Here is a 14,434-nt window from a genome sequence, read left to right on the forward strand (position 1 = left end):
AGGAGCAGGAATAGGAGCGAGCGTGCGTGTTTGCACATCAGTGGGGACATGGCAGAAGGAGAAGTGTCTGTGCCTGGGTCTCCTTTGGAAATGTGTGTGCACACACCTCTTCATAGATGCAGAGCTATGAGTTATCATTTGGGCGTGTGCAAGCCCCAGGGTGTGTGTGTGGTACCATGAACTCGTGTATGTGCAGTAGGAGTTCTTTAATTGCTTCTTCTACTCGGGTTGCTGCTTTATTCCCAGCAAGGCGTCAGGGATGCTGAGGGATGTGATGGAAGGGAGGAGAAGCAATAGTAGTTAAAGGGAGGGCCAGCAGTCCCGGAGCGTGTCGGCCTTTTCGGTGCCATCGGCGCTGTCGGTGCGGGCGGGCTCGGGGCAGAGGAAGGAGCTGCGGAGCCGCGCCCCGGGAGCCCGGCGGGCGGAGCGGCAGCGGCCCCTGCTGGCCCCGCCCGGCCCCGCCCGCGGCGGTTCGTGCCCGGCCGCAGCCCCGGCTCCTCTGCCCGTGGCCCCCAGCGCGCAGTAATACACGGCCGCGTCCCCGCGCCGGGGCACAGCCAGCCACAGCGCGCTGGAGCGCCCGTCCTCCGACACCGACAGCGTTCCTGCAATGCCCGGCACATCCTTGGAGCCTGTATAGGCAGCGAGGGCGAGGAATTCGGGTGCTCGACCCGGCAGCTGACGGTAGAAATGGATGAAATCGCCGCTCAATTTCTGGGAATGTGAGCAGGTGATGTTGATGCCGGTGCCCTCGGTGGTCTCCAGGAATGGCTCCTGCTGCACCTGGGCTCTGCCTGAAGCCACTGCCGGGGAACAGAAAATGGATGAACTTTAAATTCTACACAGCCCCACGGCACAGATCAAATCCCATAGAAACAGTCTGGATCCTACAGAGATGATGAGGGAAACAGTACCGAGGGGATTTCACGATAAGCAGAAATGGAAGTGTCCATTGCTGCTCTGAGGAGAGATGAATGCCCGAATGCCAGAAAGAACAGTGCAGTCACCTGAGTATGAGGGAATGTTGGAGAAAGCACAAAAAGAAAAAAAAAAAGAAAAAAAAAGAAGAAAAATTAGAAGGGCTAAGGCTTTGTGAGCAATAAAGGAGGAGAGGAATTGAGTGCTTGTGCAGGGTTGGACATAGAATAGAATCAGGAGATTTCTGAGGGAGAATGGGACTGAGAAGAAAAAGGGATGAACGGGAGAACAGCTCTGGAGAAAAGGCCTGAGAAGAATCCAGGCAGGTCGGAAGCCTCCGGGGACATGCGTGATCACCCCAACCCAGACCGCGGTCCCTTCGCCCCCCCCTCCCCCGCGTACCGAGCAGCAGCGCGGCCAGCGCCGGCAGCCCCGCGGCCCGAGCCCGCCGCATGGCGCCGCTCCGCCGGCCGAGCCTCGCTGTGCCCCTGAGCCCCGGCTCTGCTGCGGCCGTGCCGCCTCCTCTGGGCCGCCGCCAGCTCCGCCCCGGGGCTCAGCCCTGCGCCGCTGCCGCTCGGGCTCTCGCCCAGTCCCGCCAGGGAACGGAGCGGAGGCGAGCGCGGGGGCTGCGGGGCGGCGCTCGGCTCTCTGCACGTCGCAAGCGGCGGCGCCGGGCTGGGGCCCAGGGCATCGGGATGGCATCGTGCAGCTCAGCATCGACAGTCCCTGCCTTTCCTTCGCTCCCATCGTCTGTTCCCTCACCTCCTCCCTTTGCTGTCCTGTGGGCACTCCCGACTTGTCCTTCAGGGCCCTGGAAAGAAATGCACTCACACGGATCCAGGACCTGGGCACAAAGCCCCAGCCTTCCTGCGTGTCCATGAAACCAATCGGATGCAGCTCAGGGGAGAGCAGCTGTGCACTGGCCTGGAGAGTCCAGTCTGTGTCCCGGTGTCTGTGTGTCCATGTGTCCCTATGTCCCTGTGTTGGTGTCTGTGTCTGCTTGTGTCCACGTGTCCCTGTGTCCATGTGTCCATGTGTCTGTGTGTCCCAGCCATGGGAGTGTGTGGGCACTCCCAGCCATGTTGAGACACTCCAGACAATTCAAATAGAATCAAACGAAAAATCCAAACTTGAGTGAAACTGTAATTCCTCGGGCTGACAATTGGCAGTAGCAGAGGGTGATGTTTAGAGCAGCTGAGAAAGGAGAGCTCAGGAAGCAGGGACTGCATTTCAGCACCTCTTCCCTGGAAAATCTGCAGGCTGCTCCATCATTGTCCAGTTACACCCGGGCTCCTTCTGAGTCTGGGCAAATGCTGCTCTGGGATGCTCAGGGCAGAGCCGTGGAGAGCGTCTCCAGTGAGATCAATGCATTCCACTGGCTCAGTGTCCTAGTTTAGGGCAAATTTGGGAGAAAATCTACAAAAGGAGGCCCCTTCAGAAAGCAAACCCACACAGCCCCTCCCTCCAACCGGTTCGGGAAGGATTCCTCAGAGAGAAGTGGAAAGAACCTGTTTATTTAACAGGCACAGCACCCCCCCAGCACACAGAATGAACAATACCGGATGATAACACTCCTTCACCACTCTGAAAAGGATGACAAATTCAGAAAGTCTCTCTTGGGGGGTGGTTGCTCTGTTGTCAGTCCCTCCAGCGCTGGAGATGGCTGCTACAAGCCACGAGGTGCAAGCTCTCGGTGTTTCCAGGTCCCAGTCCAGAGCAGGTTCAAGTAGTTCCAAAAAGGGGAGGGAAAAAAAAAAGGAAAAAAGGAAAAAAAAGGAAAAAGAAAAAAAACAGTCCAGGGGGAAAAAAAATTGGACTGCTTAGCTAAACTAGCTAATGAGCAGAAGCAAAAGCAAAAGCAAGAGCGAAGCAGGAGCAAGCAGAAGCCAGAGCAAGAGCAAAGCAAAAAAGCCCAGCAAAAAGCAAAAGCCGCACTATGTACTCCCTGTCTCTGTGTCCCGCCAGCCGTGGGGGAGTGGGCTGATAACAAAACCCAAAACAAAACATTCACTCTTCAGAGCCAGTCTTGAAGGCACAGAACATAATATCCAGCATAAACAGAACACACAAATGGTGATACAAGCATCATAACGTCACCCTAGGACATTCCTCCCCTTATCCCCATATCATCAACATACCACACATCATGCATTTTATTCAAGTAAAACTTCCATCCATTACCCCCAAACATTACAAGCTATACCCATCATGCCCTCATCGCATCCCCACACCGGACCACTGAATCCAGGCCCCATACCACAGAGCTGCAGGATTCCCCACTTTCATTTTACTCACTCAAAACTCCATCTTTCACTTGCTCAAACCTTCAACACCTACCCATTTCCTTCTCCATCTTTCACTTGCTCAGACCTTTCACACTTACACATTTCTTTCTATCTCATGTCTGTATGGTTTAATGTACAGACAATGGCAGTAACATCCACCAAACAGTAATATTTGCATATCATTCTCACCCCACAATCAGATCTCCCTGAGGTACACATCGTGTTGTTCCATCTCTCTGCATTATCCACCATGTGCAACCTGGTCCCTGGGCGAAGACAACCCCACGAATGGGTTTGTCTGTATTTGAGGCAGAATTGATCCACACGGTCTTCCCTAACAAACCCCTGACATGTACCACCGGGACTTTATCTCCATCTGTTATATTCAGGGACTCAGACTGGGCAGGACCTGCTCGCTTGGTGGAACCTCGGGTGTTAACTAACCAGGTGGCCTTTGCTAAATGCTGCTCCCAATTTTTGAAAGATCCCCCACCCAAGGCTTTCAACTGGGTTTTTAACAGTCCATTGTACCTCTCCACTTTGCCTGCAGCTGGTGCATGGTAGGGGATATGGTACACCCACTCAATGCCATGTTCTCTAGCCCAGGTGTTGATAAGGTTGTTCTTGAAATGAGTCCCATTGTCTGACTCAATCCTCTCAGGGGTACCATGCCTCCAAAGGACCTGCTTTTCAAGGCCCAGGATGGTGTTACGGGCTGTAGCATGAGACACAGGGTAGGTTTCCAACCATCCTGTAGTGGCTTCTACCATGGTCAGCACATAGCGCTTGCCTTGGCGTGTCTGGGGCAGTGTGATGTAGTCAATCTGCCAGGCCTCTCCATACTTGTACTTGGACCACCGCCCACCATACCACAGGGGCTTCACTGGCTTGGCCTGTTTGATGGCAGCACACGTCTCACAGTCATGGATGACCTGCGAAATACTGTCCATGGTTAAATCCACCCCTCGGTCTCGTGCCCACTTATAGGTGGCATCTCTACCCTGATGACCTGAGGCATCATGGGCCCATCGAGCTAGGAATAACTCTCCCTTATGTTCCCAATCTAGATCTATCTTGGACACTCCTATCTTTGAAGCCTGGTCTACCTGCTCATTGTTTTGGTGCTCCTCATTCGCTCTGCTCTTGGGGACATGGGCATCCACATGGCGGACCTTCACAGGTAGCCTCCCTACCCTGGTAGCGATGTCTTTCCACTCTTCAGCAGCCCAAATTGGTTTCCCTCTACGCTGCCAATTAGTCTTTTTCCACCTTTCCAGCCAACCCCACAGAGCATTGGCTACCATCCATGAGTCAGTGTAGAGGTAGAGCTTTGGCCACTTCTCTCTTTCAGCAATGTCCAGGGCCAGCTGTATAGCTTTGAGTTCCGCAAACTGGCTCGATCCACCTTCTCCTTCGATAGCTTGTGCAACCTGTCGTGTGGGGCTCCATACGGCTGCTTTCCACTTCCGATTCATTCCAACGATGTGACAGGACCCATCAGTGAAAAGAGCATAGCGTGTTTCCTCTGGGGGCAGTTGGTTATATGGTGGAGCTTCTTCAGCCCGTGTCACTGGTTCTTGTTCTTCGTCTGTGACACCAAAATTTTCACCTTCGGGCCAATTTGTAATTACCCCCAAAATCCCAGGGCGATTCAGTTTACCTATACGGGCGTGCTGTGTGATAAGAGCAATCCACTTGCTCCATGTAGCACTGGTGGCATGGTGGGTGGAAGGAACCTTCCCTTTGAACATCCACCCCAGCACCGGCAGTCGGGGTGCCAGGAGGAGTTGTGCTTCTATACCAATCACTTCTGAGGCAGCTTGGACTCCTTCATAGGCAGCCAAGATCTCTTTCTCTATTGGAGTGTAGTTAGATTCAGACCCTCTGTAGCTTCGACTCCAAAATCCCAGTGGTCGACCCCGAGTCTCCCCAGGCACCTTCTGCCAAAGACTCCAAGATAGACCATGGTTCCCGGCTGCAGAGTAGAGCATGTTTCTCACCTCTGGTCCTGTCCTGACCGGGCCAAGGGCTACTGCATGAGCAATCTCCTGCTTGATCTGGACAAAGGCTTGTTGCTGCTCAGGGCCCCAGTGGAAATTGTTCTTCTTCCGGGTGACCAGGTAAAGAGGGCTCACAATCTGACTGTACTCGGGAACGTGCATTCTCCAAAAGCCTATGGCACCTAGGAAAGCTTGTGCCTCCTTCTTATTGGTCGGTGGAGACATAGCTGTGATCTTGTTGATAACATCCATAGGAATCTGACGCCGACCATCTTGCCACTTTACTCCTAGGAACTGAATCTCACGAGCTGGTCCCTTTACTTTGCTCTTTTTGATGGCAAAACCAGCTCCCAGGAGGATTCGGATGATTTTCTCTCCTTTCTCAAACACTTCTGCAGCTGTGTTCCCCCATACAATGATGTCATCAATATACTGTAGATGTTCTGGAGCCTCACCCTTTTCTAGTGCAGTCTGGATCAGTCCATGGCAGATAGTAGGACTGTGCTTCCACCCCTGGGGCAGTCGGTTCCAGGTGTACTGCACTCCCCTCCACGTGAAGGCAAACTGAGGCCTGCATTCTGCTGCTAAAGGAATGGAGAAAAATGCATTGGCAATATCGATAGTGGCATACCACTTCGCTGCCTTGGACTCCAGCTCGTACTGGAGCTCTAATATGTCTGGCACGGCAGCACTCAGTGGTGGAGTCACTTCATTCAATGCACGGTAGTCCACCGTCAATCTCCATTCTCCTTCAGATTTACGCACAGGCCAAATAGGGCTATTAAAGGGTGAGTGGGTCTTGCTGACCACCCCTTGGCTCTCCAGCTCTCGGATCATCTTATGGATGGGAATCACAGCATCTCGAGTGGTTCTATACTGTCGACGATGCACTGTGGAAGTGGCAATTGGTACCTGTTGCTCTTCTCCCTTCAGGAGTCCTACTGTACATGGATTCTCGGACAGTCCAGGCAAGGTGTTCAATTGCTGGACACCCTCTGTTGCTACAGCTGCTATCCCAAATGCCCACTTGAGTCCTTTTGGGTCTTTGAAATACCCACTTCGGAGATAATCTATGCCCAAAATACATGGGGCCTCTGGGCCAGTCACAATAGGGTGTTTCTTCCACTCATTTCCCGTCAGGCTCACATCAGCTTCCACCAAAGTGAAATCCTGTGATCCCCCTGTCACACCGGCAATAGAAACGGATTCTGTCCCCACATATCTTGATGGGATCAATGTGCACTGGGCACCAGTGTCAACCAAAGCCTTATACTCCTGTGGTTCTGATGTGCCAGGCCAACGAATCCACACAGTCCAGAAAACACGATTTTCCCTAGCCTCTACCTGGCTAGAGGCAGGGCCCCTCTAAGCCTGGCTATCCTTCTTTCCTTGGACGTATGCCTTGGAAGTTCCTTCAAGGGGATCGGACATGTCATCATCATCATATCTGGCAGTTCGGCTATGGGCAACTGGAGCTGCTTTCCTTCTGGTGGGACTTCCTCTCTGAGCCCTGTCTTCCTTCAATTCACGCACCCGTTGGGCCAGAGCAGCAGTAGATCTTCCATCCCATCTCCTCATGTTTTCTCCGCAATCCCGCAGGAAGAACCACAGCTCAGTTCGTGGGGTGTATCTTCTCTCTCCATCTGGGGAACGTCTGTGTTGGGTACCAGAACCTCTGATCTGCACTGCCGAGATTTGGAGAAGGTCTTCTTTAATCTCATCTCTGAGCTTCTTATGATTCTCCTCTATCTTGTCCTCCAACTTCTGTAGACGTGTCTCCACCGCTGCGATTCTGGCGTGTGTTGGGCCATGTACAGCATCTGCATATGCTCGCAGCTTCCTTGCCATATCAAGCACGGTCTCATCCCTGTCATCCCGCTGCATTATGGCTAAAGCAGAAGCATATTCATGTGGCCCAAGTCGTACGAGTTTTCGCCACATCACAGATGTGCATGGTACCAAGTCTGGATTCCTAGTTGTTATGTCATCTGAGAAGATAATCTCTGCCACTGCCATTTCTCTCAGGCGTTGGATCCCTTGTTCTATAGTCTTCCACTGGGTTTGTTGCATATAGAGATCATCTGCACACAGGTACCTTTGTGCAACACTATCCAAGACCCGTGCCCCGAGGCTGTGAGGGTCAGCCCCCCTCATCATTCCTTGGTTGATGACAGGATCATGTGACAGGGATCCCAAATGCCTCGCCTCAGTGCCATCCAGAATTGTAGCCTCACCTGCAGCATCCCAAAGACGGACTAGCCAGCTAATTATGGATTCATCAGATCGTCGGGTGTAATCCTTCCTTAGGCCATGGAGGTCCTTCAGGGAAAAGGACTCAATATTGGCTTCCGACCTTGCGCCTGTTGCTCTGACTCCTGATTTTATGTCAGGAGGTGTTGAAGGTCCTTCTCCTGCGTCATCATCATCATCCACTGGTCGATCGGTCTTGTCTGTGCACTTTCCACTTCTAGTGCTAGTAGCAACAGCCATTGGTTGAGGCTCATTGTCTGGTTTAGCTGCTGGCTTCGAGCCTGGAGTGTTGGCTGCAGCCTGAGAGACTGGGATAGCTGTTGATTTATCTCTCTGCCCCCCTGCCTCTGACTGCTGCCCTACAGTATCTAGCAGCGTGCGATAAGCATATGCCAGGGCCCAGCACACTGCAATGATCTTTTTCTCTTTAGGGTCATCATGGTACTTCTCTCTCAGGTATTTCCCCACCTCAGCTGGGTCCTGAATGTGTTGATGAGGAAAGTCCCACACTATAGGGTCAGAGAATTCCTTCAGGATTTGGCCCATATCCTCCCATTTCCCACCCCACTCAGGATTTTCCATGCCTGGGTCTACTCCTGGGTCAGGGGTTTCATCACCCCGTCTAGAAATCTCTGCCCTCATTCTAGAAAAGCTGCAAACTGTATAGAGGAAGCTTACCAGATTAAATACCAGAAAGATGGTCTCTTTAACATTCAGAGGAAACTGAACATTCTTCAATAATGATATAACAGATTCAGAGGAGAAGAAGGAAAGCAAAGGCTGAAAAGCCTCATTCTCTGCTCCTCCTTTAACAAACTGGATGCATAACCATAGCCATGAACCATTCATACCTGGAACAGACCCCAGCATGTTTATAAACTTCTTACAAATCATTACCACCAAGCCCAGCAGGATAGCTATTCTAGTCACAGCCCCTCTGCTATAAAAACTACGTATTAGGGACAATGCTAGAATGATTTCTGGATAAGAAAATAAACCTAGGGACCATAGAGGTATTAAGATCTCAAAAAACCCTAGGGACCAGAAATGCATGCAAGCCCTCACCCCAAGAGACATTATGAATTCAAAAAACATGGCTATTAACTACTATATAACAACACAGAGTAATGGCAACCAAAATGCACTCAAAACAGGGATTTTTCCACACTCTCACACTGCCCTACACATTGGGCGCCAAATTTTGTCCTAGTTTAGGGCAAATTTGGGAGAAAATCTACAAAAGGAGGCCCCTTCAGAAAGCAAACCCACACAGCCCCTCCCTCCAACCGGTTTGGGAAGGATTCCTCGGAGAGAAGTGGAAAGAACCTGTTTATTTAACAGGCACAGCACCCCCCCAGCACACAGAATGAACAATACCGGATGATAACACTCCTTCACCACTCTGAAAAGGATGACAAATTCAGAAAGTCTCTCTTGGGGGGTGGTTGCTCTGTTGTCAGTCCCTCCAGCGCTGGAGATGGCTGCTACAAGCCACGAGGTGCAAGCTCTCGGTGTTTCCAGGTCCCAGTCCAGAGCAGGTTCAAGTAGTTCCAAAAAGGGGAGGGAAAAAAAAAAGGAAAAAAGGAAAAAAAAGGAAAAAGAAAAAAAACAGTCCAGGGGGAAAAAAAATTGGACTGCTTAGCTAAACTAGCTAATGAGCAGAAGCAAAAGCAAAAGCAAGAGCGAAGCAGGAGCAAGCAGAAGCCAGAGCAAGAGCAAAGCAAAAAAGCCCAGCAAAAAGCAAAAGCCGCACTATGTACTCCCTGTCTCTGTGTCCCGCCAGCCGTGGGGGAGTGGGCTGATAACAAAACCCAAAACAAAACATTCACTCTTCAGAGCCAGTCTTGAAGGCACAGAACATAATATCCAGCATAAACAGAACACACAAATGGGGATACAAGCATCATAACGTCACCCTAGGACACTCAGTAACACAATAGTGTCGGAACCCAGGACTCTCCTCTGGGTGTCCTGCATGGCCAGAGCCGCTGGCAGGGGGCTCTGAGACCCTGGCATGCAGCCAAAGACACACGTGGGGTTTTGATCTTAGCCCGTGGAGCAAATTACTAACTCTGTATGAAGAATTACAAGCCACACACACACAAGTTTAGATAGCATAGTAGAGATAATCACAAAGTGAAAGGAAGGATTCCTGAGTGCTGTACAGGGGGGTTTTAAGCCTTGTACGCAGGGGTCCAAGTTTTGTACATGGGGGTAAGGAGTTCTAAGATGGAGGGACTTGGGTGTGCCCTGTCCTCTTTCTTTCTCCTTCCTAACCTCCATGTCTTTGGTGATGTTGGCACTCACAGATTGGTTTAGAGTAGAAAGTCACCATTCAATATAGATAGTAGGTATTGGGGAAAAAGCATAAACATGTAGTACGTAATATATGATATAAAAGATAGCACCAGCCCCCTGGGAGGGCAGAGAGAGTGCCTTTGTCTGAGCTGCTGAAAGGGCCACAGCAGTTCAGGGAGAAGAATCTTGTAGATAACCAACAATAAACAACCTTGAGAACAGACAACAGAAGACTACTGAGTCTTTCTTCGAAGGCACAGGTTGGAGGAGGGACTTTTCCATCTTTCGGGGTCATCCCAATCCGGGGGTGAAACCCCACAAATAGGACAGACAGACACACAGAGATACACACACACAGACACAGAGGCTCCTGTATATTGGGGTGGATTCATGTAGGAATTTGCACTCCCCCATGGATTCCTGTGGACCCTGCCTGAACACAAGCGCACACAAAGCAGGAGCACAGGCAAGGACACAATCAGCCATGGACGCTGCTGAGGAAACCTGGGAACAACTGCAGCAGGGCTGGAGCCTTGTGGGGAAGGCCAAGGAGTCAGGCAAGGCCCTGGCATGGTTTGGGTACTCACAGGCTGAACACAGGGTAGGATGGCCAGAGAGACACGAATACTTTCCTGAAGGCAATTTTAACAGGGCAGGATCAGAACCAGCAGCCCAATCGTGACACATGGGGAGGCAAAAAGCGGTGGCCATCAGGGTGAGCTGAGGAGGGAAGAAGGGAAGGTGAATATGTGAGTGTGTGGGAATTGATCCGTGTTGGGATGTGCTTTGTGTGTGCCCATCTCTGGACAGGAGTGTTCACGTAGATGTGCGTGCAAAGGCTTGGGTGCAGGAGCAGGAAGAGGAGCGAGCGTGCGTGTTTGCACATCAGTGGGGACATGGCAGAAGGAGAAGTGTCTGTGCCTGGGTCTCCTTTGAAAGGTGAGTGCACAGACCGCTTCATAAATGCAGAGCTATGAGTTATCATGTGGGCCTGTGCTAGCTCCAGAGTGTGTGTGTGGTACCATGAACTCGTGTATGTGCAGTAGGAGTTCTTTAATTGCTTCTTCTACTCGGGTTGCTGCTTTGTTGCCAGCAAGGCGTCAGGGATGCTGAGGGATGTGATGGAAGTGAGAAGCAATAGTAGTTAAAGGGAGGGCCAGCAGTCCCGGAGCGTGTCGGCCTTTTCGGTGCCATCGGCGCTGTCGGTGCGGGCGGGCTCGGGGCAGAGGAAGGAGCTGCGGAGCCGCGCCCCGGGAGCCCGGCGGGCGGAGCGGCAGCGGCCCCTGCTGGCCCCGCCCGGCCCCGCCCGCGGCGGTTCGTGCCCGGCCGCAGCCCCGGCTCCTCTGCCCGTGGTCCCCAGCGCGCAGTAATACACGGCCGCGTCCCCGCGCCGGGGCGCAGCCAGCCACAGCGCGCTCCAGCGCCCGTCCTCCGACACCGACAGCGTTCCTGCAATGCCCGGCGCATCCTTGGAGCCTCTAGCAGCGAGGACGAGGAATTCGGGGCCTTGGCCTGGGAGCTGACGGTAGAAATGGATCGTATCGCCCATCCGTTTGCTGGAGTGTGAGCAGGTGATGTTGATGCCGGTGCCCTCGGTGGTCTCCAGGAATGGCTCCTGCTGCACCTGGGCTCTAGCCACAGCCACTGCCGTGGAGAAATAAAGAATCATTTTTCTTTTACTGTAAATACCATGCAAGGGGAGATGGGAGAGGACGACAGAGCAGAGCGAAATTGGGTATGTTCGAATAAAATTATGGAGACATGACTTCTGAAAGTATTTGATTGAAGGTAAGGACCTATGAGAGATGTTTTGAAGGTAAGTCACAAGGGAATGTCAATAACAGACTAGACTAGCTTAAATGGATGGATGGAAGGACGGATGGATGGATGGATGGATGGATGGATGGATGGATGGATGGATGGATGGATGGATACAGAGAGAGGAGACAAAAGGCAAGGTGGGAAGTAATGATTCGCAGAGGGAAGAAAATAAGAGGTCAGATGAGGGGACAGAGGGCAAAGAAGATCAGAAAATGAACAGGAGAGCAAGAGATGAATCTTGAGCTGCGAAGATCTCACACAGCCCGCTGACCGGGACGCCCCTCCGCCACCAACACAACGCACCGAGCAGCAGCGCGGCCAGCGCCGGCAGCCCCGCGGCCCGAGCCCGCCGCATGGCGCCGCTCCGCCGGCCGAGCCTCGCTGTGCCCCTGAGCCCCGGCTCTGCTGCGGCCGTGCCGCCTCCTCTGGGCCGCCGCCAGCTCCGCCCCGGGGCTCAGCCCCGCCTCTCACGGCACCGGCACTACGAGCGACACGAGCACCTTGGGCACGGCCGGCGACAAGAGACAGCCGTGTCCCATCGCACACACCAGCGGCACCGCGCGGGAAGCGGATCCGCCCTGCGCACACCTGCAGCGGGCAGCTGCCGGCCCCAGCCAGCTGCACTCGGGCTGCTTGTGAGCCTGGGCAGCTGCTGCTCTGGGCTGGGCAGGGCCAGGGCAGTGCTCGCTGGCCCTGCCACGGTCGGGACATTCCCTCCCGATCAGGGACGCACACGGACACACACAGGGCCGTGCTCTCCGGAGCGGAGCCCCAGACAAATCCGTGCTTCACGTGTGTCCATGCAAACGGGGCTGCTCCAAGGGCACCCAAGGCAGCAACACACAGCCAGCCCTGGGCTCTGCTGAGCACATGTGGGGCCAAAAGCAGCGGGGCTGCAGTGTGGAAGGACAGGCTCCCAGGCGAGCACCGGGGATATTCTTCTTTCCTTTTCCTGAGAGACTGCACAATGTGGAAATGAGTCAAAATAGTCCAAAGCACTTTCCCAATGGAAGTGCTGGGATGAACGCTGTCCAAACCATCAGACCATTGAACACACATGGGGATGCAACTTCTGCTGAGCATCAGGGTGAGATCAGAGTCCCTTCCCCAAGCTCAGCCTTGCACTGACACATCCCCTCCCTGCCCTGGCTTGTTGCACAGCTGAGGAAGCTCCCTGCACCAGGGTGCCTTGCACAGCACAGAGGTACAAGGCAGTGTCAGAGAGCTCCACTTCCTCCAGCTGCAGGACACTGGATTTTCTCGTGGTGTTCAGGTGCGTGGTGATCCGGCCGCTGCGCCTGGGGCCAGGCCCTGCCTGATAGGAGACCAGCTCTGGGGCTTGGCCTTTCCGCACCTGGTACCACAGCAAGGCAGTAAAACCACTGGTGTGGTATTTGCAGGTGGTGTGGAAGGGGTGTCCCTGCTCCACCGTGACTGGTCCATCGTCCTGGGTGACCGTGTCCTGCCCCGTGGTGCCTGCAAGAAATTGCTGGTGAGCAGCTCCACAGGGAAAGATTCCAGGCAGGAAAAAAGCAAAGTGTGTGCAAAACCCTTGTGGAGAAATCTCCCTGCCCTGCAGGCAGTTTCAGACATGTGCCGATGGACACGGGTGAGAGTGATTTTGGGCTGTGTTTCAGAGCTCTCAGCACAGCAGGAGCCTGACAAGAAGTGGGCTTTGTCCCCGCTCCTACTGCTGCTGCTCAGACGACAGGAGAACAGCCTGGATTCAGTGTGGTAGCGCAGGCTGAGGACCCATCGAGATAGAGCAAAATGGTTCATGCTGCTTCCCCAGCCCTGTCCCCTCTGGGGGCTCCTAAGTACACAAAAGCTGAGCTTGGAAAGAGGGAGCCCTGCTTGTGTCCAGCCCAGAGAACACTGCAAGCTGCGGCAGAGCTGTGTCAGCCTGGAGGCAGAAGGGAACTCCCTGATAATGTAATGTAATGAGAAACAGTGAGGTGCCTGGGGCAGGTTTGACAGGATTTGGGAATTGACATTTAAATGGGAAGAGTGTGCATTGCAGAGACAGCTGAGATCTGCTGATGTGACTGCAGGAGGATGAGAAGAGAGAGGCAGAGGTGGATGGATTGAAAAGAGACAGAGAAGAGGTGGGAGCTTTCACTTCTCTCCTTTCCCTTTTCCTTTACAAACCAAAGAGCTTCTTCAGGAAACACTTGCAGAACCACAAAGAGGAGCAGATTATTCTCAGCCTTTCCCCTCTATTCACTGATCTTTCCCCACATGACCCTGATAAGGCTGTTGAGGATTTCCTGGGGAGAGGAAGAAGCACAGGGGTGCCTTGGGGCTGAGCCAGGACTTACCCAGGAGCTGGCCCAGGAAGACGGTGAGGATGAGATGTGCCAGGTGCATGGCGAGACCAAGCTGCGTGTTTGCCGAGTGAGGAAGAGCCCAAAGCACGTCCGAGCGCCGAGAGAGCAGAGCTGCCGGGAACGCCTGTGGGCGGGAGCAAAGGAAGCGGCGGCGGGAGCAGGCAGAGCAGTGCCCTGTCCTTGCCGTGCCTGAAATGCTCCGTGTGCGTTTGTCGCTCCTCCAGCAGCAGCCCCCGAGGCTCCCTCAGCCATTGGCACTGGGAGCATCCCGTGCCCCTGCGGCCTCAGTGATGGGAAGGGGCTGTTCCCGCTCAGCTCGCACTGGAGTCCTCACCTCCGCAGCTGCAATGGCCAGCTCTGCTGCACTCCCAGGCCTGGGCGCTTGGGAGCTCAGGGGCTCCTTCCCCGCTGAGGTTTCTCACCCTCCCGAGGTGTCCTCAGCTCTCTGGGGTCACTGTTCATCTCCCGATCCAGAAGGCTTTTGGAGAACCCCAAGGCTGGAGGCTGCCCAGCCTCACAAGCATTCCTTGGTGCG

At 53.6% G+C, this 14,434-nt stretch overlaps 2 gene segments (V, D, J or C); both read right to left on the minus strand.

Annotated features, from left to right (window-relative positions):
• Positions 1-4: 4 nt before the first annotated feature.
• Positions 5-1,671, minus strand: LOC119712270. The segment is given in 2 exon segments: positions 5-803; positions 1,321-1,671. Coding segments are annotated over 2 exon segments (555 nt in total).
• Positions 1,672-10,895: 9,224 nt separating this feature from the next.
• LOC119712000 lies at positions 10,896-14,361 on the minus strand. The segment is given in 2 exon segments: positions 10,896-11,395; positions 13,891-14,361. Coding segments are annotated over 2 exon segments (549 nt in total).
• Between the last annotated feature and the right edge of the window lie 73 nt (positions 14,362-14,434).

The sequence above is a fragment of the Motacilla alba genome, chromosome 27 (genome assembly GCF_015832195.1).
Source record: "Motacilla alba alba isolate MOTALB_02 chromosome 27, Motacilla_alba_V1.0_pri, whole genome shotgun sequence".
Classification (NCBI taxonomy): domain Eukaryota; kingdom Metazoa; phylum Chordata; class Aves; order Passeriformes; family Motacillidae; genus Motacilla; species Motacilla alba.